Source organism: Micropterus salmoides, unplaced genomic scaffold, assembly GCF_014851395.1.
Source record: "Micropterus salmoides isolate LMB-PRFRI ecotype aquatic unplaced genomic scaffold, ASM1485139v1 Ms_hic_scaffold_14, whole genome shotgun sequence".
Taxonomy (NCBI): Eukaryota; Metazoa; Chordata; class Actinopteri; order Centrarchiformes; family Centrarchidae; genus Micropterus; species Micropterus salmoides.
In genome coordinates this window covers 18,335,390-18,350,340 of record NW_024040485.1, presented here as the reverse complement: position 1 = coordinate 18,350,340, position 14,951 = coordinate 18,335,390, and the positions used below count along the sequence as shown (strand labels likewise).

Here is a 14,951-nt window from a genome sequence, read left to right as displayed (position 1 = left end):
TGCTTTGCTCATCTACATTTGACTCTTACATACTTACTTTATTGTGATTTTCACACTGCAGTCAGTATGAAATGTCTGTTCTGTCCAGGTGCTATGTCCAAAAAGGACCCAGAACTGTTATCTACTCTAATTAAAACTTCATAAAATATTACATGAAGAAAATGGCAATATTGAGACCAGTTTTGCTCATTGTGAAGATCGTGCAATTTCTCACATTACATTCATCAGACTGGGCTTTTAATGTTCCATTATAATTACCACTTAATGCAAATATCTAATAACTTCAGAAGTGTCAGCACAAAGCGGAACAGTAACTACTGCACATCTAAGATGTCAGCACTGCAGACTACTGTTCAGACACAAATACACTTCCATGTGTGATCCTCAATGGAATCCTGTTTTATCACATACATTACAGACATGCACGTGTTTACAGGTAACCAGATATAACCATGTTTTGTCATGCATTGCACATGCATTCAGTAACTGCTAATGAGATGTTAATTCCAAATCAATGACTTTTGTCTACAAATCAATAGTTAATTACATGTTCAATGCAGTCCAGATGACACGTTGACATCACAGATATAAGGTGACACTGAGCTATGCACTGTCCTGAAAAATAAGTTTTAAATAAATGGGTAAAATTAGGAGGTGCATTAGACAAAGAAGAATAAGCATGACAAATATGCCAATAGTTTCAGATATTGATCTTACTGTAACTAATGCTTTACTGGATTCGTGACATATGGTGCAACATTAATATCACAGTTCAGACCAAGTGAGGGCTGGAAGAGCTGTCAGGCTTTGCATCAGGTTGTGACTGAATGGCTTTGGCCAGAGTCTCCAGCTGAGTCATGAAACTCTGAATCTCCTCAGCAGAACTGTGAGTCCAGGCCAGAGGCAGGTGGGTGGGAACAGGCCTGCGATCTGCAACACAAACAGTCTGTCTGAACAAGTGATGGCAGGTGATGGAGATTCACCTATGAAGATTAAATAAAAGGGACATCTCCGTTTGCGTAGTGAAAGAACCTGTCAGACTTTGTGCGGCTCACCTTGAAAGAACTGGCCGCTGGGTGTTCTGGCAGCAGCTCTAGACAAGGCCAACCACACAACAGTGTCAGCTCCTTGCTCTACACTACGCAGCCTCTCCCCCATCCTCTGGTGGAACTGAGGCATTGATGTAGAAACAGCTAGAAACCCAAAGTGGAAAATGCATTTTCAAAATTCACTTACTCTTTTCATCAAATGTGGATGATAGGGAAAAAATTGAAATAAAAAAACATGTTCTGCTTTGTAAAGCACTGTAATTCAGACTCATTTACCTTTTCAATTTCAACAATTAAATGATACAAAATGTAGCAAAACTATTTTTAAAAAGTGTAAATACTTCATCTACCTCGTGTCCTCTGTCTCAGCTCAAAATCATAGCTATTAGGTAAATATTAATTTTACCTGAAGGCGGATGTTTATATTGGGGTTTATGTTCACAAATTTGGTGTGTTACAGGTTCAAATTTGGGAGTTTCAAAACAACCACACAGAGTATTTACTAGTCCAGGTCTCAAGATTATGTTTTTTGAAAAACGAAAAATAAGACATGGGAAGGGACAGACTGTATAAATGCTACATTTCTCAGTTACTTTTAATGAAACCTGTTGCAATCGAAGCGCTTCAGATTCTCCCCCTACTGTAATGTCCGGTGAATTTTGGTGTGGTTCTTTTGGTCTTTAAACATTTGCTATAGCACCACCATCAGGAGAATAACTGCTGTGCAAGTGCAATGTGTGCGATTTTCTGTTCATTGAAAGGCTTTTTTTTAAAGATCAATGACAAAGAAAAATATCAGCAGCAAATATAGTTTCCAGTAGTGAGCAAGTACCTGGTGTGTCTACCCAGCCTGGATGCATCACAGAAAAGTGAATGACCGGGTTGGCTTTGGCCCACTGTTGTGTCAGCACCACCTGCTGTCTCTAAGGAGAAACACACACATTGTCGCCTCAGTTTAGGGTTTTACCGCTCCAACTACTACTATAGTAAATGTATTTTGCATTACTACTTTATGTTTCTTTTCCTTCTGTTCAATTACGCAGACAAATCCCAACCCATAGAGATAGTTCATTCAAACTATTCATAAATATTCAGATAGCAATACTAAATACTCAGACGTAAATCAAAATGCATTCAAAATCTTACTTAAGTAAAATTAAAAAGTATTAGCATCAAAATATAATAATTAATTTATAATTAATAAATGTACCAAAAGTGCTCATTATGCAGAATGGCCCATTTCAGAATCATATTGGATCATTTAAAGTTGCAGCTGGTAAAGGTGGGGCTCATTTTAATTACTTTACTGCTGGCCAGTATAATCTATAATAATATATCATAATGGAAAGTACAATACAAGTACCTCAAAATTTTACTTAGGCACGGAACTTGAGTAAAAGTTACATTCCATCCCTGTTGGTTTAGAACCTGTATTACATTCTTCTCTCCTACCTTGTTCTGGGCGTAGACCATGACACCATCAAAGCGGCCCCTCTCTGACTGCAAGTCATTAACTCTGAGTTCCTGGACCAGCATGCCTCCCGAGGACACAGTGATCTAACAGGCAGGGATAAGAGAGGCACAGTGTGCATAGACAACAGCCACTAACAGCGTGGACAGAAGTGGCATTATGCTGTCCACATGATGCAGATGAGCACTTTGCTTGTGTCTATTTGTGTGTGTGTGTGTGTGTGTGTGTGTGTGTGTGTGTGTGTCTGTGCTCTTACCACCCTCGGATCCCGGCTCTTCTGTAGAAGTGGTATGAGACTCTGGGTGAGGATGTACACCCCTGAAGAGATGGAGGAAAAAAAGACACTAATTTAAATCTATACAGCAGTGTGCCGCTGTTTGACCGTCAGAATGAGGTCTCACCCATAATATTGGTGGCAAAGTTCCTCTCCAGCCCCTCAGCATTCACCTCTCTCTTGTGCACCATGCACCCTGCATTATTTATCTGTCCCAAGAAAATGATTTCAGAAGATTTCAAATAGCGGAGTCCACATCAATGTTATTAGTTGATAAAGAAATTGATAACCAGATTAAAGGAGACCGGCAATACCTACCAACACATTCAAGGATGGATACTGCTTCTTGAAGGCCTCTGCAAACTCCCAGACTTTGCGTGTCTCTGACATGTCCACTACATGGATGTATACTTCCTAGAATAACCATGTTACATATGAGTCTCTCTCTCTCTCTCTCACTCTCACAAATCATCATTTTCCCTTCTCTTTCCCTTTTATTTTGCATGTTCAAGGCGAGCAACCCTCACCGTATTCCCAGACTCACTGACAATGTCCACCCTGGCCTCTTCTGCCTTATCTTTGTTCCTGCACACCAAGTGGACTGTCCCGCCTGGAAACAAAACATGAGAGTTTAATTTCTAGTAATTTAAGGGGCATGACAAGAGAACCGGCACTTACCTTTCTTGGCTATAGCCATGGCTGTCGCTCTGCCAATTCCGCTGTTGGCTCCGGTGATCATAAAAGACCTTCCCACTACAGACACATTCAGGTCTTGGGGGTTGAAGTCTTTAGACGCTGTCCCATGTCCCTTCCTAAAGGCAGGCGGGAAAACACACAAATCAATGTGAGCCTCAAGTTAAAATGACCCAAAACATTTTTTTAATCAAATTGTCACAAGACTGAACATTTGTTTTGGTCTCTCCATGTGTTAGCTTCACTAGAGTCAGGTGATGTACATGTCATCCTGAATACACATCAGCTGTCAATGGAACTATTGTAACTGGATATAAAGGCCAGTTTGTGCAGTGATGTGTGCCATACAGTGATCAGACCTTTGATATTCTGTTTAGAAGGTTTCAGGCAAACATAAGATTTACAAACAATAACTCATACAGCCCACTTATAGTCAACAAGCAGGACAATATAGCCTACTGTGTACACGGACTGAAATTCACAAAGCCTCCCCTGACAGCCATTTCTTTAGATCTCTATTAAGCTCCAAAGTAAGGACTGGTCAAAGTAGTGTTGACTGACCTTGTATATTGGTGAATTCCATTCAAAAACCAGATAGCATTTCGATACAGAGACATGTTATTCCCAAAAAGTGTACCAGCTTGCCAGTCCCTGTCAGCCACTGTGACAGACCAGTAGGTATCACATGAATCAGGCAGATGGAGAGAGCCTGCGCTGCTCTCTGCCGACGCTGCGTGGAAATAACACTCGCGGCTGACAGTCAGGTTATGTCAAAAGTTTTATCAACTCATTCATTAAAACGCTTGGCACATTTACGTCACGTGGTCAACCTTAGCATGTCGTGATGGGCTGCTGCTCGGGTGAATCCCTTAACACACATCTGCAATAACCAATCCAGATGGTTGCGAGGTCTGGTGACGCGTCCGACGGGCACCGCTCCTCCGGCGGTCAGGAGGGCGGAGTTAAGCAACTTTCACACTGAGTGGAGTGGACGACGGACAGATATGCGCTCAGCCGCACCAGTTGACCCGCTGTAAGGGTTAAAAGTGTCATATTTTTTAATCGTTTGATGTGTTTATATCTTTTGGCGCAGGTTCAAAATGGTAAGTGTTTGTTTTCTACGCGTGACTATAGGCTAGCTGATAGAGTCAGGCTGTTCACCTGTTGCACCTGTTGTCGCCGTCAGGTAGCTAAAGCTAGAAACTACGCCTTTACACCACTTCCTGTAACGCTGAGGCCTGTTCGCTGTTGTCTGACCGCCTAACAGCAGTTGTAGACCTATTTTGGTTTTTACTGTGAGTTTTTAATTGTCGTCTTCCCCACTTTAAGCGACAGTCGGAAGTAAGGTGTGCGTTTCCTCAACCGGTCCCCTCAGCAGAACAGGTTTCGTCACTTTGCGTCGAGTCCTGCCCAGGTGGCAGTTTAACGCTTTCCACATTGATTTGCCTATCTGTTGGCGCAGGGTTACACACCTGGAAATACCAGTTTTATGGGATTTTATGTGCGCCTGTTTTTCTAGTAGCCTATAGCCCACTGTGGTTTGTGGTTTTATTTTCTGGGAACATTTATTTGGCGGCCTAATCACTCATCTTCATCTTGGTTTTATCAAACATAGGCTACTAAGATTTAGTGCTTAGCTGTGGAGACATTGGTAGCATTCAACTGATCTTTGTAAGACATTAATATGTAGGCTATACATATTAAACCATGGTCTTGCATTGTGCTTTTGTATCTAGCCTAATTTATTTATTGTAATCTCCTATGATTTATGTAGAACCTAAGTCTGAAATAAAGTTTCAATTCAATATACAGAAAAACTGGTATGTCATCTTGAAACCAAGTGAATTCTGACATCGTCCTTAAATGGGGGGGGGGGTTCCCTCACATCACAATGGCCCATATGGTATGGCTGCAGCATTACAACAAACAGGAAATATCTTGTGCTTGTGCATTAGAATGTGCACAATCCCTTGTAATTAGCTGTTTTAGGGGAGTTTTAGTAGGTCTTTAACCATGATTTGTTTCACATCATGAGCTTAAAAAAGATCTCTGCTCTGGTGGGTCTGTGAGGGCTGAAGAGGATTTTTTATTTTACATAGATATTCAAGTAAATTGTTTAAATATTTATATTGACCAAAATCACAAATTTAACTCAGAGGTGCGACACAAAACAACCAACTGCCTTTAAGCTATTATTCCACTTAAGGACAAACTCATATACCTCAACAATTAGAGGAAGACCTAAAGGAAATAGTGTCAGTGTGGTGTGAGGGAAAATTAATGTCCATTTTGATATGTAGCCAAATCTCTTTCTGATGCTAGGAAGCACATTCTCTAAACATCCGTAACTCAACTTTTCCTTACCTCTGTGGAAAATTGTAAAGGAAGTTCCAAACTACCTCTTCCTCAGTCATGTGTTAGCCGACACCCTTCTCCCCCGTTTAGCGTTTGGTCAGTGGAGTTACTTTTTAATGAGCCATGACAACAGCAAACCACTCATTTGACCCTTGGTTTGTGTGTTCGAGGGTAGTTAATAATGTCCTGTGCAATGACTTTGTGTGTGTGTGTCCATACAAGTCATCCCCTCGGTTCGTGCATGCCAAACTAACTCTACGGTGTGTCTGCATTGATAGATGCGCTTCCTGCTGCTCTTCAGTCGCCAGGGGAAGCTGCGTCTTCAGAAGTGGTTCACGCCCATATCAGAACGTGAGAAGAAAAAGATCATCAGGGACATGACCACCATGGTGTTGGCACGCCAACCCCGCTCCTGTAACTTTCTGCACTGGAAAGATCTGAAAATTATTTACAAGAGGTGGGTGCCGTCCCCTGTGTGTTGGTCTACTTTATCTGCGTCTTAATCTACCCCCCACCATCCCACCCCTGGCTCTTTTCTATTCATAGTTAAACCATTAAAACCATTTAACTTCTATCTATCGGCTGAAAAATCACCACTGTCACCTTTTCCTCAGGTATGCAAGCTTATTTTTCTGCTTGGCCATAGAGAATCAGGAGAATGAGCTGTTAGCTCTGGAGGTTATTCATCGCTACGTGGAGCTGCTGGACAAATACTTTGGCAATGTATTTCATTCAGTTTCCCTTCTTTTATTCAGTATGCAACTGTAGCCTGAAGTGTAACTGTTGAAATGCTATGGTAGCTTAAAGGTTCAGTGTGTAATATTTAGGAGGATCCATTGACAGTGAAATGTAATATAATACCCATAACTATGTTTTCAGTGGTGTATAAAGACCTTACATAATGAACTGTTATGTTTTAATTACCTTAGAATGAACCATTTCTATTTACAGACACCACGGGTCCTCTTACATGGACATCGCTCTGTTGCGCATGTTTCTACAGTAGCCCAAACGGCTCTCCAGAGTGTGTTTCATCATTACGTTGAAGACGTACTAAGAGGAAGAAGAAGAAGAACGTTAGTAGTAGTAGTAGTTGTAGTCGTAGTCCAGAGGTTTATTAAATGTAAGAAGAGAAATTTGGACAAATGGAGGACCACATGTATTATTTTGCATAAGAGCTGAAAGAACGTGTCGGCCACCATAGTATCTCCTGTGCACTTGGAAAGCGATGGCTGACCAGTGCATTCATGTGGTGTCGGAATAATGAGATTTTTTTTTTCCCTTCTTAAATCTTTAGTGCAAAAAGAGAAATAATTTGCATGTTGTTTAAATGCTCTGATAATGCTAATCCAAAAAATCTTTGTAGTAGCGTCCATGTTGATTCCACATTCCGACTTAAGAGCACATGAACACCCTGAAGTCAAAAGAACGACTTCACAACCCGGGAAATGGGACCATCCAAGGAGCATGTGAATGCACTGTGAGCTGTTGGTTGCAATTTGCAACCCTCACCACTAGATGCCACTAAAACTTACACACTGAACCTTTAAATCAAGAGCATATTAACTGTTGAAGTAGCCATAAAGATCACAGCCATGTTTATGTAAAATGTTAATAATCTATGTACATTCTATTATTTTATAATAATCGCAATAATAGCCATCATACCTCCTCTCAGGTGTGTGAGCTGGACATAATCTTTAACTTTGAGAAGGCCTATTTCATCCTGGATGAGTTTCTTATTGGAGGCGAAATACAAGAAACCTCCAAACAGATGGTGAATCGCTCCATTGAAGCTTCAGACATGTTACAGGAGGTGAGAAGCGCTGGCACACACTCCTTACACACAACACAACACAAGGTGTGGCTTGTGAGTATGTAACATGTGTTGCATGGCTCAACATAATTAAAGAAATGGTGACAAGTATTGAATGTAGTTCAGAGGTGATTATATCAGCTTTGCAAGTCTCAGCTGTTGATTACTTAGAAAGGTCCAGATGCCTGAAATCGGTTATATACATACATTTAGAAGCAGCATTCTCAACAACATCACTTATGAATGATGCGTCCACCTCCAGTGTGGGAACTTGTGTAGTGTGAACTTACCAGCAAGTGTTGCAAGTAGCCTAGTCATGAGTTCAATTAACAGTGGCGCTGCTAAGTCTCTGGTGTGCCTTCGTCTTTCTCGTAGCTTATAGGCTTGTGGATGTTAGCTGTGGCTCCTTTTTCCATAGATTTGTGTTTGTGCTACTGTTTTTCTGAACCCTCTGTGTGTGAGTGTTTGTGTGTATATTTCTCTCTCTCTCTCTCTCTCTCTCTGCCAGCGTTATTGCGAGTGAGAGACAGATTTTCCTGTAACGTGCCGTAGGTTTAGTATCTGGCTGGTGCTTCCCGCTCTCCCTGTAGGTCCGTGGCTCTGATGGTACAGTAGTTAACTGGGTGTGGTGTTCTGTGATTCTGAGTAGGGCTGACTAACACCATTTAATCTAGAGTTGGACTGTGTGCAGTGTAGCCTCCCATTCATTTTGACCATTATCGCTTCAGGATGACAACAGTGATTGGTATGAGGTGGAGCTGTTTGGATGACCTTGAATATGGACAGAAAGGTTAGATGTTCTGCTTGTGTTAGTTACCTTTTGTTGGTGTGCTCAGCATTCAGTTACCAGCGATGTGTGCCTGTGAATATTAATTGTATCATAATGCTTTTGTGTTTTTACATTTTTGCAACCCGATTTTTGCTCTTCTGCCTTTTTTTTCTAGACCATGGAGGAGTATATGAGCAAACCTGCATTTTAACCCGTGGGGGAAAAAGGACTTAAAGTAACAGCGGGGAGGAATACAGGAACCAGATGTACTGTATATGAGTCAAAGAAGTTTCTGAATATAAAAATAGGATTTACTTTGATTCTATTTTTCATTTTCAAAAGAAGAAATGGGAATATTGAATGCCTGCTTGCCTTCTGCCTGAAGTGTTGCTGCAATGTAACTTTTTTTGAGAGTAAGTCTAATATTTGTTCATAGTCATGCTCTCAATTGAAGGGGGGGGGTTTCTTTGATTACTATTATTAAATCCAAATGAAGCAGTAAAATAGGATAGGGGTTCATAACTATTAAGTGATTTTAGATTGATGAAATTGTTGCATTTATATTTAAACAACCATGTATTAATATATTGGAAGGGAATGGTTTCATTCTGACGCACAACTACAAAAATTGTGTGTTTCTCTGCAAATCCACTAACTGTGTGGGGGGCGCAAAGTTCAGTCTCAAAAACACAAAACGTATTTTAAATTGATGGCCTTAAGATGCTTTATAATTCCAATATGAACCGATAATGGGCTTTGCTTTCATACCGTAAAACAATTCATTTTGAATGAGACTGATTATGACAGTTTTCTTATCATTTTGAATCTGTGTAACCTATGTGTGGCACCATGAGTCATCTCCACGAAGAAGTTGCTGATGTGGATATTACTGCTTTTTATAATGTGCAATTTATGATGTTGGAGCTTATGATTAAAATATGTATTTTGATAAACTGAGTCTGATCTGAGTAATCATTCTTGCAATAATTGTATACTGATGTTTGATTTCACCAAAACCTCATGGAATTTAGTTTGTACTAGTGTCAACATGATTTAAAAAAGTTATTATTTCCTCCCCAGAAAAATGTGATGTGATTTTTTTTAATAAGGCAACACAACTCAGCAAGAAGAAAAATAATACAGCTGATGCTTTATTCATCTGTTATTCATCACACATTATTGAACATGTACAAAATGGTTTAAAAATGAGCATACATAGCACAACCACTGGTAGGCCAACAATACATAGCTTCGCAGTATGAAAGGGTTGGAAGGCAGGCGACGGTCTGATATTAGACTTGGAAATTATCCATAATAACATTAAATCCACTAACCCTGAATATATCACAACAACACTCGTTCTCAGTGCAGCACGCTGCCTTAACGAAAAATCCCTATAATATTCCAGTCATTATACTGTATGCTTGTTTCAGAGGCCCAGTCAGCATTATACTTTGTCATTTACAGATATAAACACATATGTAATTGATGATGAAAAATAAGCATTTTTACCATTACTAAGTTGATTATAATTGAAAATATAGGCTTGTTTTCTGCTGTTTACAAACACTGTTAATGTAAACAAACAAGTAACAACATCACAAAAATTTAATAACTTGGATTTCATTGTAATTTGATATTAGTCATTGAATTTTTTAGGCAATTTAAGAGTGGTGAGGATACTTTTTCCCCTCATTTGTGCACGAGTTGCACCTTTAATCTCCTATCATATCACTATAATATTTTTATAATGTTCTTGCAGCAAGTAGGGACTAGTATTTTTTTAATGCATCGGACCTGTAAGACTTCTATAGTTCATTTTCGTTAGGGTGATATTAGTAATACCAGCTATAGTTCATACAATAGAAATTTGTAAACTAGATCACGTCCACCAAACTTTTATTTTTGAGACAGTATAAATACTATATTCATAATTTCGTGCGTCTTGGAGGGCATCAGGCTACATCCCAGCCACTGTTTTTTCACGGTGCTCCTTCTCCTCTTCTTCATTTGCGGTCTGTGGAGCCGAGGTCTTGGCCGTTATCTCCTCTTTCCCTTCCATCTCTGTGGGATTAACGTCCTCTGTGGCCACCTCGGTTTCCCGCTTTGCCACTGGCCTCCTTTCAGTGTCTGCTTGCCCCAAGTAGTCCTTCAGGGCCCGCTCGTACAGCTCGTAGGGGAACTGTCCCTTCAGCTGCGCCTGGGTATCCCGCTTGGTGATGGTGTTGGGGTACTCTGTGAGGATTTTAGCCGCCAGGTAGGTCGTCACCTCGTCTTCCACATCGCCGCCATCATCATCTTCATCATCAACACCATCGGCCTGACGTTTCAGGGGCATTTTATTGAGCTCGGATAAAAACAGGTTCTCCCTGCGCCCGGAGGGAGGAGGGATTTTAACTGGACTTGAATTTGCAACCGGGTTGGGCGCCGCTGGGGTTCTGTCCGAGGAGGGAGAAGTCTTCAGGGGCCTCTGCACCACAGGATACTCGTTACTAATAGTCTCCACGCCGATGATGTCTAAAAAGTCCTCTCTGTCCATGTCTTCGGGGGTGGTCTTACTCTTCACTGGCAGTCTACGGCTGAAGTACCTAATCTTGGGGGTCTGGCCGGTCGGGTATCGAGCTGACGCGTGGGGAGCGCGGTGGAGCTTCCTGAGCTCCTCTGTGAGCAGCATATCGATAAGGTCCTGCGGAGGGACGTGGAGCTTCAGGGAGAGCTCCAGCAACTCCTTCACTATCCGAGGATCCACGATGGAGGGGCGGATCAGTCTCTTTCTCTGCTCCCCGGTCTTATCCCTCTTCTGCGTCTGGTCGCTCATCTCCAGGACCTTCAACAGGTAGTAATCTACCAACTTGGTGTCATCATCGGCGTCCTCTTGGTTCTGGCTCGCCCGACGTTGTATCTCATCCCTCTCAGCTTCCTCCTGGTCTCCGAGCGCCCTGTCCATTTCTTCGTGGCTCCCGTTGACCATCTCTTCCGTCTCCTCCCTCTCCTCTACGGGGACCCACTCCTCTCCTCCGGCAACATCCTCGTAGGCCTGGTTTCTCAGGCCGAATCCGTCGTCGTCCTCATCATCATCGTCGTCCCCGAACACGTCTCTCTTCTGGCCGGCGACGGAGGGCATCCTCCCAAGCTCTTCAAAGATGGAGCGTAAATTGGCGAGGCTCTGGGGTGTGTACTGCTCGTCCAGGTCCTCTGTGGCCCTCTTGGAAGCGTCTGTGTTCTCCTCATCCTCAAACATCAGCGGGTATTTCTTGTGGGGCCTGGGGAAATTACCGTAGTCTACGGGCGCGCTCTCGGGGACTTCAGTGTCTTTGGTGCGGTGCCTGTGTGTGCGGCGGTCGTTCCTGGGCGCCGATGCGGGGCTGACCTTTGCGTCTTTCCCGGCCTGATCCTGGAGAGACTTGAGCAGGGCTTTCATAAGCTGCTCAGCGTTAATGTCCTGCCTCTGCATGCCGGGGGCAGGCTGACGGTCCCCGGGACTCTCGTCCTGCTGCGAGGCGAGCTGAAGCAGAACCCTGAACTTGTCCACTTCGTCGTAATCCACGGGCTCTGCTCGGCCCCCGTTCCGCTGCTTCAGGTTCTCGATGTACTCCAGGGCTTTGATCATGTCGGAGCTGGGTGGGTAGGCAGCCGGCTGCCCCTCACTCTCCCCGCCTCGGAGCCTGTAGTGGCGGGGGAGAGACGCAGCCTGCACGGCGCATCCATGGAGGAGGAAGGCGAGCAGGACCACGGCTCCCCCCGCGGGCAACTTGTGGTGGAAATGCAGCATTATAGGCTATTTATTACCTGCAATATCAAGAGAGCATAACATATTAGTGTAAGAAGTGGGGGAAAAAACCAACAAAGTAGCCTACATTTACTCGGATTTCTGTTTCTAATTATCCCGGACAAAAACTTACTGGAAAGCAGCGAGCACGAGCCTGAGCGAGTCTGTTTTGTTCTGGGATTTGTATACCGTATACCTACCAGGGAGTCGCTCTGCAAATTGAATGATATGATGCTGTGATGCTGTGCGCGAGGAGATACATTCACAGCACTGGATGAGTCACTCCCCCCGTTGTTATGGGCAACCTCAACATCCGATTTCGTCTTAATAACACAAGCCTTCATTAAAAAGCCGAATACCTTTTGAGGATGCTTTTCATCGCACTGAAAACCCACATCCAACATAGGCTACATCTGCGAAAAGCGAGTGTGGGAAAACAAGGCTATCCTCCAATCTAAGACATTGGGATGTTCATTTGAGCTAAAAATAAATAAATAAATAAAAAATAACTAAAATATAGGCTATATTGTTTAAATTAAAAATATTACCTTTGGCAATAAAGCTCAGACAGCAGTGAAGGTGTATGGCATCTCCTCTGAAGCGGTGCTGTTCTCTTCTGTTTTCAGCACTTGGACAGCTCCACTCGTTATATGAGGAGAACACCTGACCACCGCGTCATCACACAACACACGCAATAGTCTGTCCTTCAACACCCATGATTCAGGTTTATCATATGGCATAGACTACTTAAACCTCGCTGTATTAAAAATAGTTCTCTCCGCTGTCTGTTGTACTGCACTGCTCTGTGAAAGCTACAGACTGGAGAAAAAAAGATCTTTAAAAATATTTACTTCAGGACTGCTGACCATGTCTAATACAGAGCGATATGTGTTTAGCCTATGTGAATATTCATCCATCGAGACATTTAAACTGTTCACCCTGCATGAACATGTTTTTTTATTGAAAGGAGCTCTTATATCGGAGGAACAAGATCCAAATGTTCCTTTCCAACTAACGCAAACATGAGAAGATTAAGACACCACTTTCATGAGACTATCTTAAAACTATATTCCACATGTTCCCAAAATTACACTTTTCCTTTCACATGTCACACACACACACACACACACACACACACACACACACACACACACACACACACACACACACAAAAGCACTTTTGGTCATATCTGTGTAAAACAACATGCTGTTTTTCCATCACTGCCACCCCTTTCCGTGGCAGATGAAGAGTTAAACCCTCTAGCGATGACTCACAAGCTAAAACCACCGCGGAGTTGCTGTCGCAGTTCAGCAGCTCTCTCGCTCTCTCTCTCTCTCTCGCTCTCGCTCTCCTCTGACAGACAGGGCGATAAACAACCTCCTGTCGGCTGGGGGCCAAAGCTCTGGCATTCCGCAGGTCGACAAGATAAAGGGGCCACAGCAGGGCACCTGCCAATAAAAGGTCAGGGATGGGTGGTGGCGAAGTTTGTTGGGAGATCAAAAACCTGACTACTAACTTTCACCAGGTATCACTCAGTGAACATCTGTGGCTACAATCATGATATATTTTGAGTAGCACATTTGCAGTAGATGCAAATAAAGAACAACATAAGACCCACATCAAAATAAAGGCAAGGCCTCTGTCACATTTGGACACAATTCCCTTTTCTCAATGTAATTTCTATGGAATAAATCTTCAGTGTCCAAATCATTAATGCTTTAAAAGTAATATTAAATTCAATGTAGTAGCCTATTCACATTCCATAGGCTTTGGTGGTATCTCCTTACAAGTCAAACAAATGGCCAGTCTATATGCTCCACTCCAGCAACATCTCCTTTATGCTCTTTAAGTGATTCTATTTCACCTAATGCCCTCTGAATCCACCCCACCCCCACCCACATAGCACATCTAATTGCATCCAACGTACTCCATATTTATTCCATGTCCAATTGCCCTCTTAATCTTCACTTCACCCTTGCTGCCAAGCTCACGCTGTATCATCATCTACAGTAGACAACAACGTTGGAGGTGCTTAGATGCCTGCTCTCCCGGGGCTGAAGAGCTGCAGAGACCCTCCTGACGTTAGGAGACACACCTATCTATCTGCCTGGCTGCTCTGTGTGTGTGTGCGCACAAAAGAGAGGGAGGAAAGGGGAAAGAAAACATGAATCACAGATCAAGAGACTGATAGAGGCGTGGTGGTGTTAGTGAGATGTGTTGTATAATCCCACAGCATCACTCCTCTGACATCACATCTCTCCATTCAGAAACAGCCTCCACCCCGAGAGATGGCTTCACCTCCAGAGGTCGTGAACGCCAGCACACTGTAGTATCAATCATTTAAAGGTTACATTCTCCGGCGTGCCCATTAAGGGATTGTTAATAGAATATGCACATTGTCTCATGTCATTATGACTGAGAATGAACTATAGGGCTATATGAAGATGAACTTAGTGGTTATTTTATGGCCAGGTCGTTGACTGATTAAAATGTCATACTTGTGTGGACACAAGAGTTAAAGTGGTAGTGCTGGTGTTTTATTCAGAAAATGAAATTAAATATTTTTTTAAGCTTTCTTGGCAAGATTGAGGGGATATTTACCCAGCTCAAGAGTTAATCTTTGGTTTGTGTCTATAGAAATGCAGGCACACGAATACTTACTTTATTTTAACATGTGTCTGAGTCAGAAATGCTGGAATGTTGTGCTCTTTTCATTGCTAAATATAACTTGTCACATGGTTCCTGTGATGCGTG

The 14,951-nt window shown here is 42.6% G+C and overlaps 3 protein-coding genes across 6 annotated transcripts; 1 reads left to right on the top strand and 2 right to left on the bottom strand.

Moving 5' to 3' along the window:
- Positions 1 to 17: 17 nt before the first annotated feature.
- On the bottom strand, positions 18 to 4,352 carry LOC119902171 (dehydrogenase/reductase SDR family member 12-like). Its single transcript, XM_038718178.1, has 10 exons — positions 4,049 to 4,352; positions 3,473 to 3,606; positions 3,322 to 3,404; positions 3,113 to 3,208; positions 2,922 to 3,003; positions 2,777 to 2,838; positions 2,502 to 2,606; positions 1,882 to 1,972; positions 1,056 to 1,193; positions 18 to 930 (listed from the first exon to the last, which is right to left on the bottom strand). Exons 1-10 carry the CDS (start codon positions 4,102 to 4,104, stop codon positions 773 to 775), a joined length of 1,005 nt encoding a protein of 334 aa, XP_038574106.1. The 5' UTR covers positions 4,105 to 4,352; the 3' UTR covers positions 18 to 772.
- Positions 4,353 to 4,443: 91 nt separating this feature from the next.
- On the top strand, positions 4,444 to 9,384 carry LOC119902172 (AP-1 complex subunit sigma-3-like). 3 transcript variants are annotated; one of them, XM_038718179.1, is made up of 6 exons: positions 4,444 to 4,590; positions 6,121 to 6,299; positions 6,457 to 6,565; positions 7,521 to 7,658; positions 8,387 to 8,448; positions 8,603 to 9,384. In XM_038718179.1, exons 1-5 carry the CDS (start codon positions 4,588 to 4,590, stop codon positions 8,426 to 8,428), a joined length of 471 nt encoding a protein of 156 aa, XP_038574107.1. In that variant the 5' UTR covers positions 4,444 to 4,587; the 3' UTR covers positions 8,429 to 8,448; positions 8,603 to 9,384. The 3 variants fall into 3 exon arrangements, with proteins under 3 accessions (XP_038574107.1, XP_038574110.1, XP_038574109.1); XM_038718181.1 differs by having other exon boundaries at positions 4,501 to 4,520; XM_038718182.1 differs by lacking the exon at positions 8,387 to 8,448 and having other exon boundaries at positions 4,447 to 4,590.
- Positions 9,385 to 9,556: 172 nt separating this feature from the next.
- On the bottom strand, positions 9,557 to 12,862 carry scg2b (secretogranin II b). 2 transcript variants are annotated; one of them, XM_038718151.1, is made up of 2 exons: positions 12,745 to 12,862; positions 9,557 to 12,216 (listed from the first exon to the last, which is right to left on the bottom strand). In XM_038718151.1, exon 2 carries the CDS (start codon positions 12,197 to 12,199, stop codon positions 10,388 to 10,390), a length of 1,812 nt encoding a protein of 603 aa, XP_038574079.1. In that variant the 5' UTR covers positions 12,200 to 12,216; positions 12,745 to 12,862; the 3' UTR covers positions 9,557 to 10,387. The 2 variants fall into 2 exon arrangements, with proteins under 2 accessions (XP_038574079.1, XP_038574080.1); XM_038718152.1 differs by lacking the exon at positions 12,745 to 12,862 and adding an exon at positions 12,330 to 12,432.
- Positions 12,863 to 14,951: the final 2,089 nt, after the last annotated feature.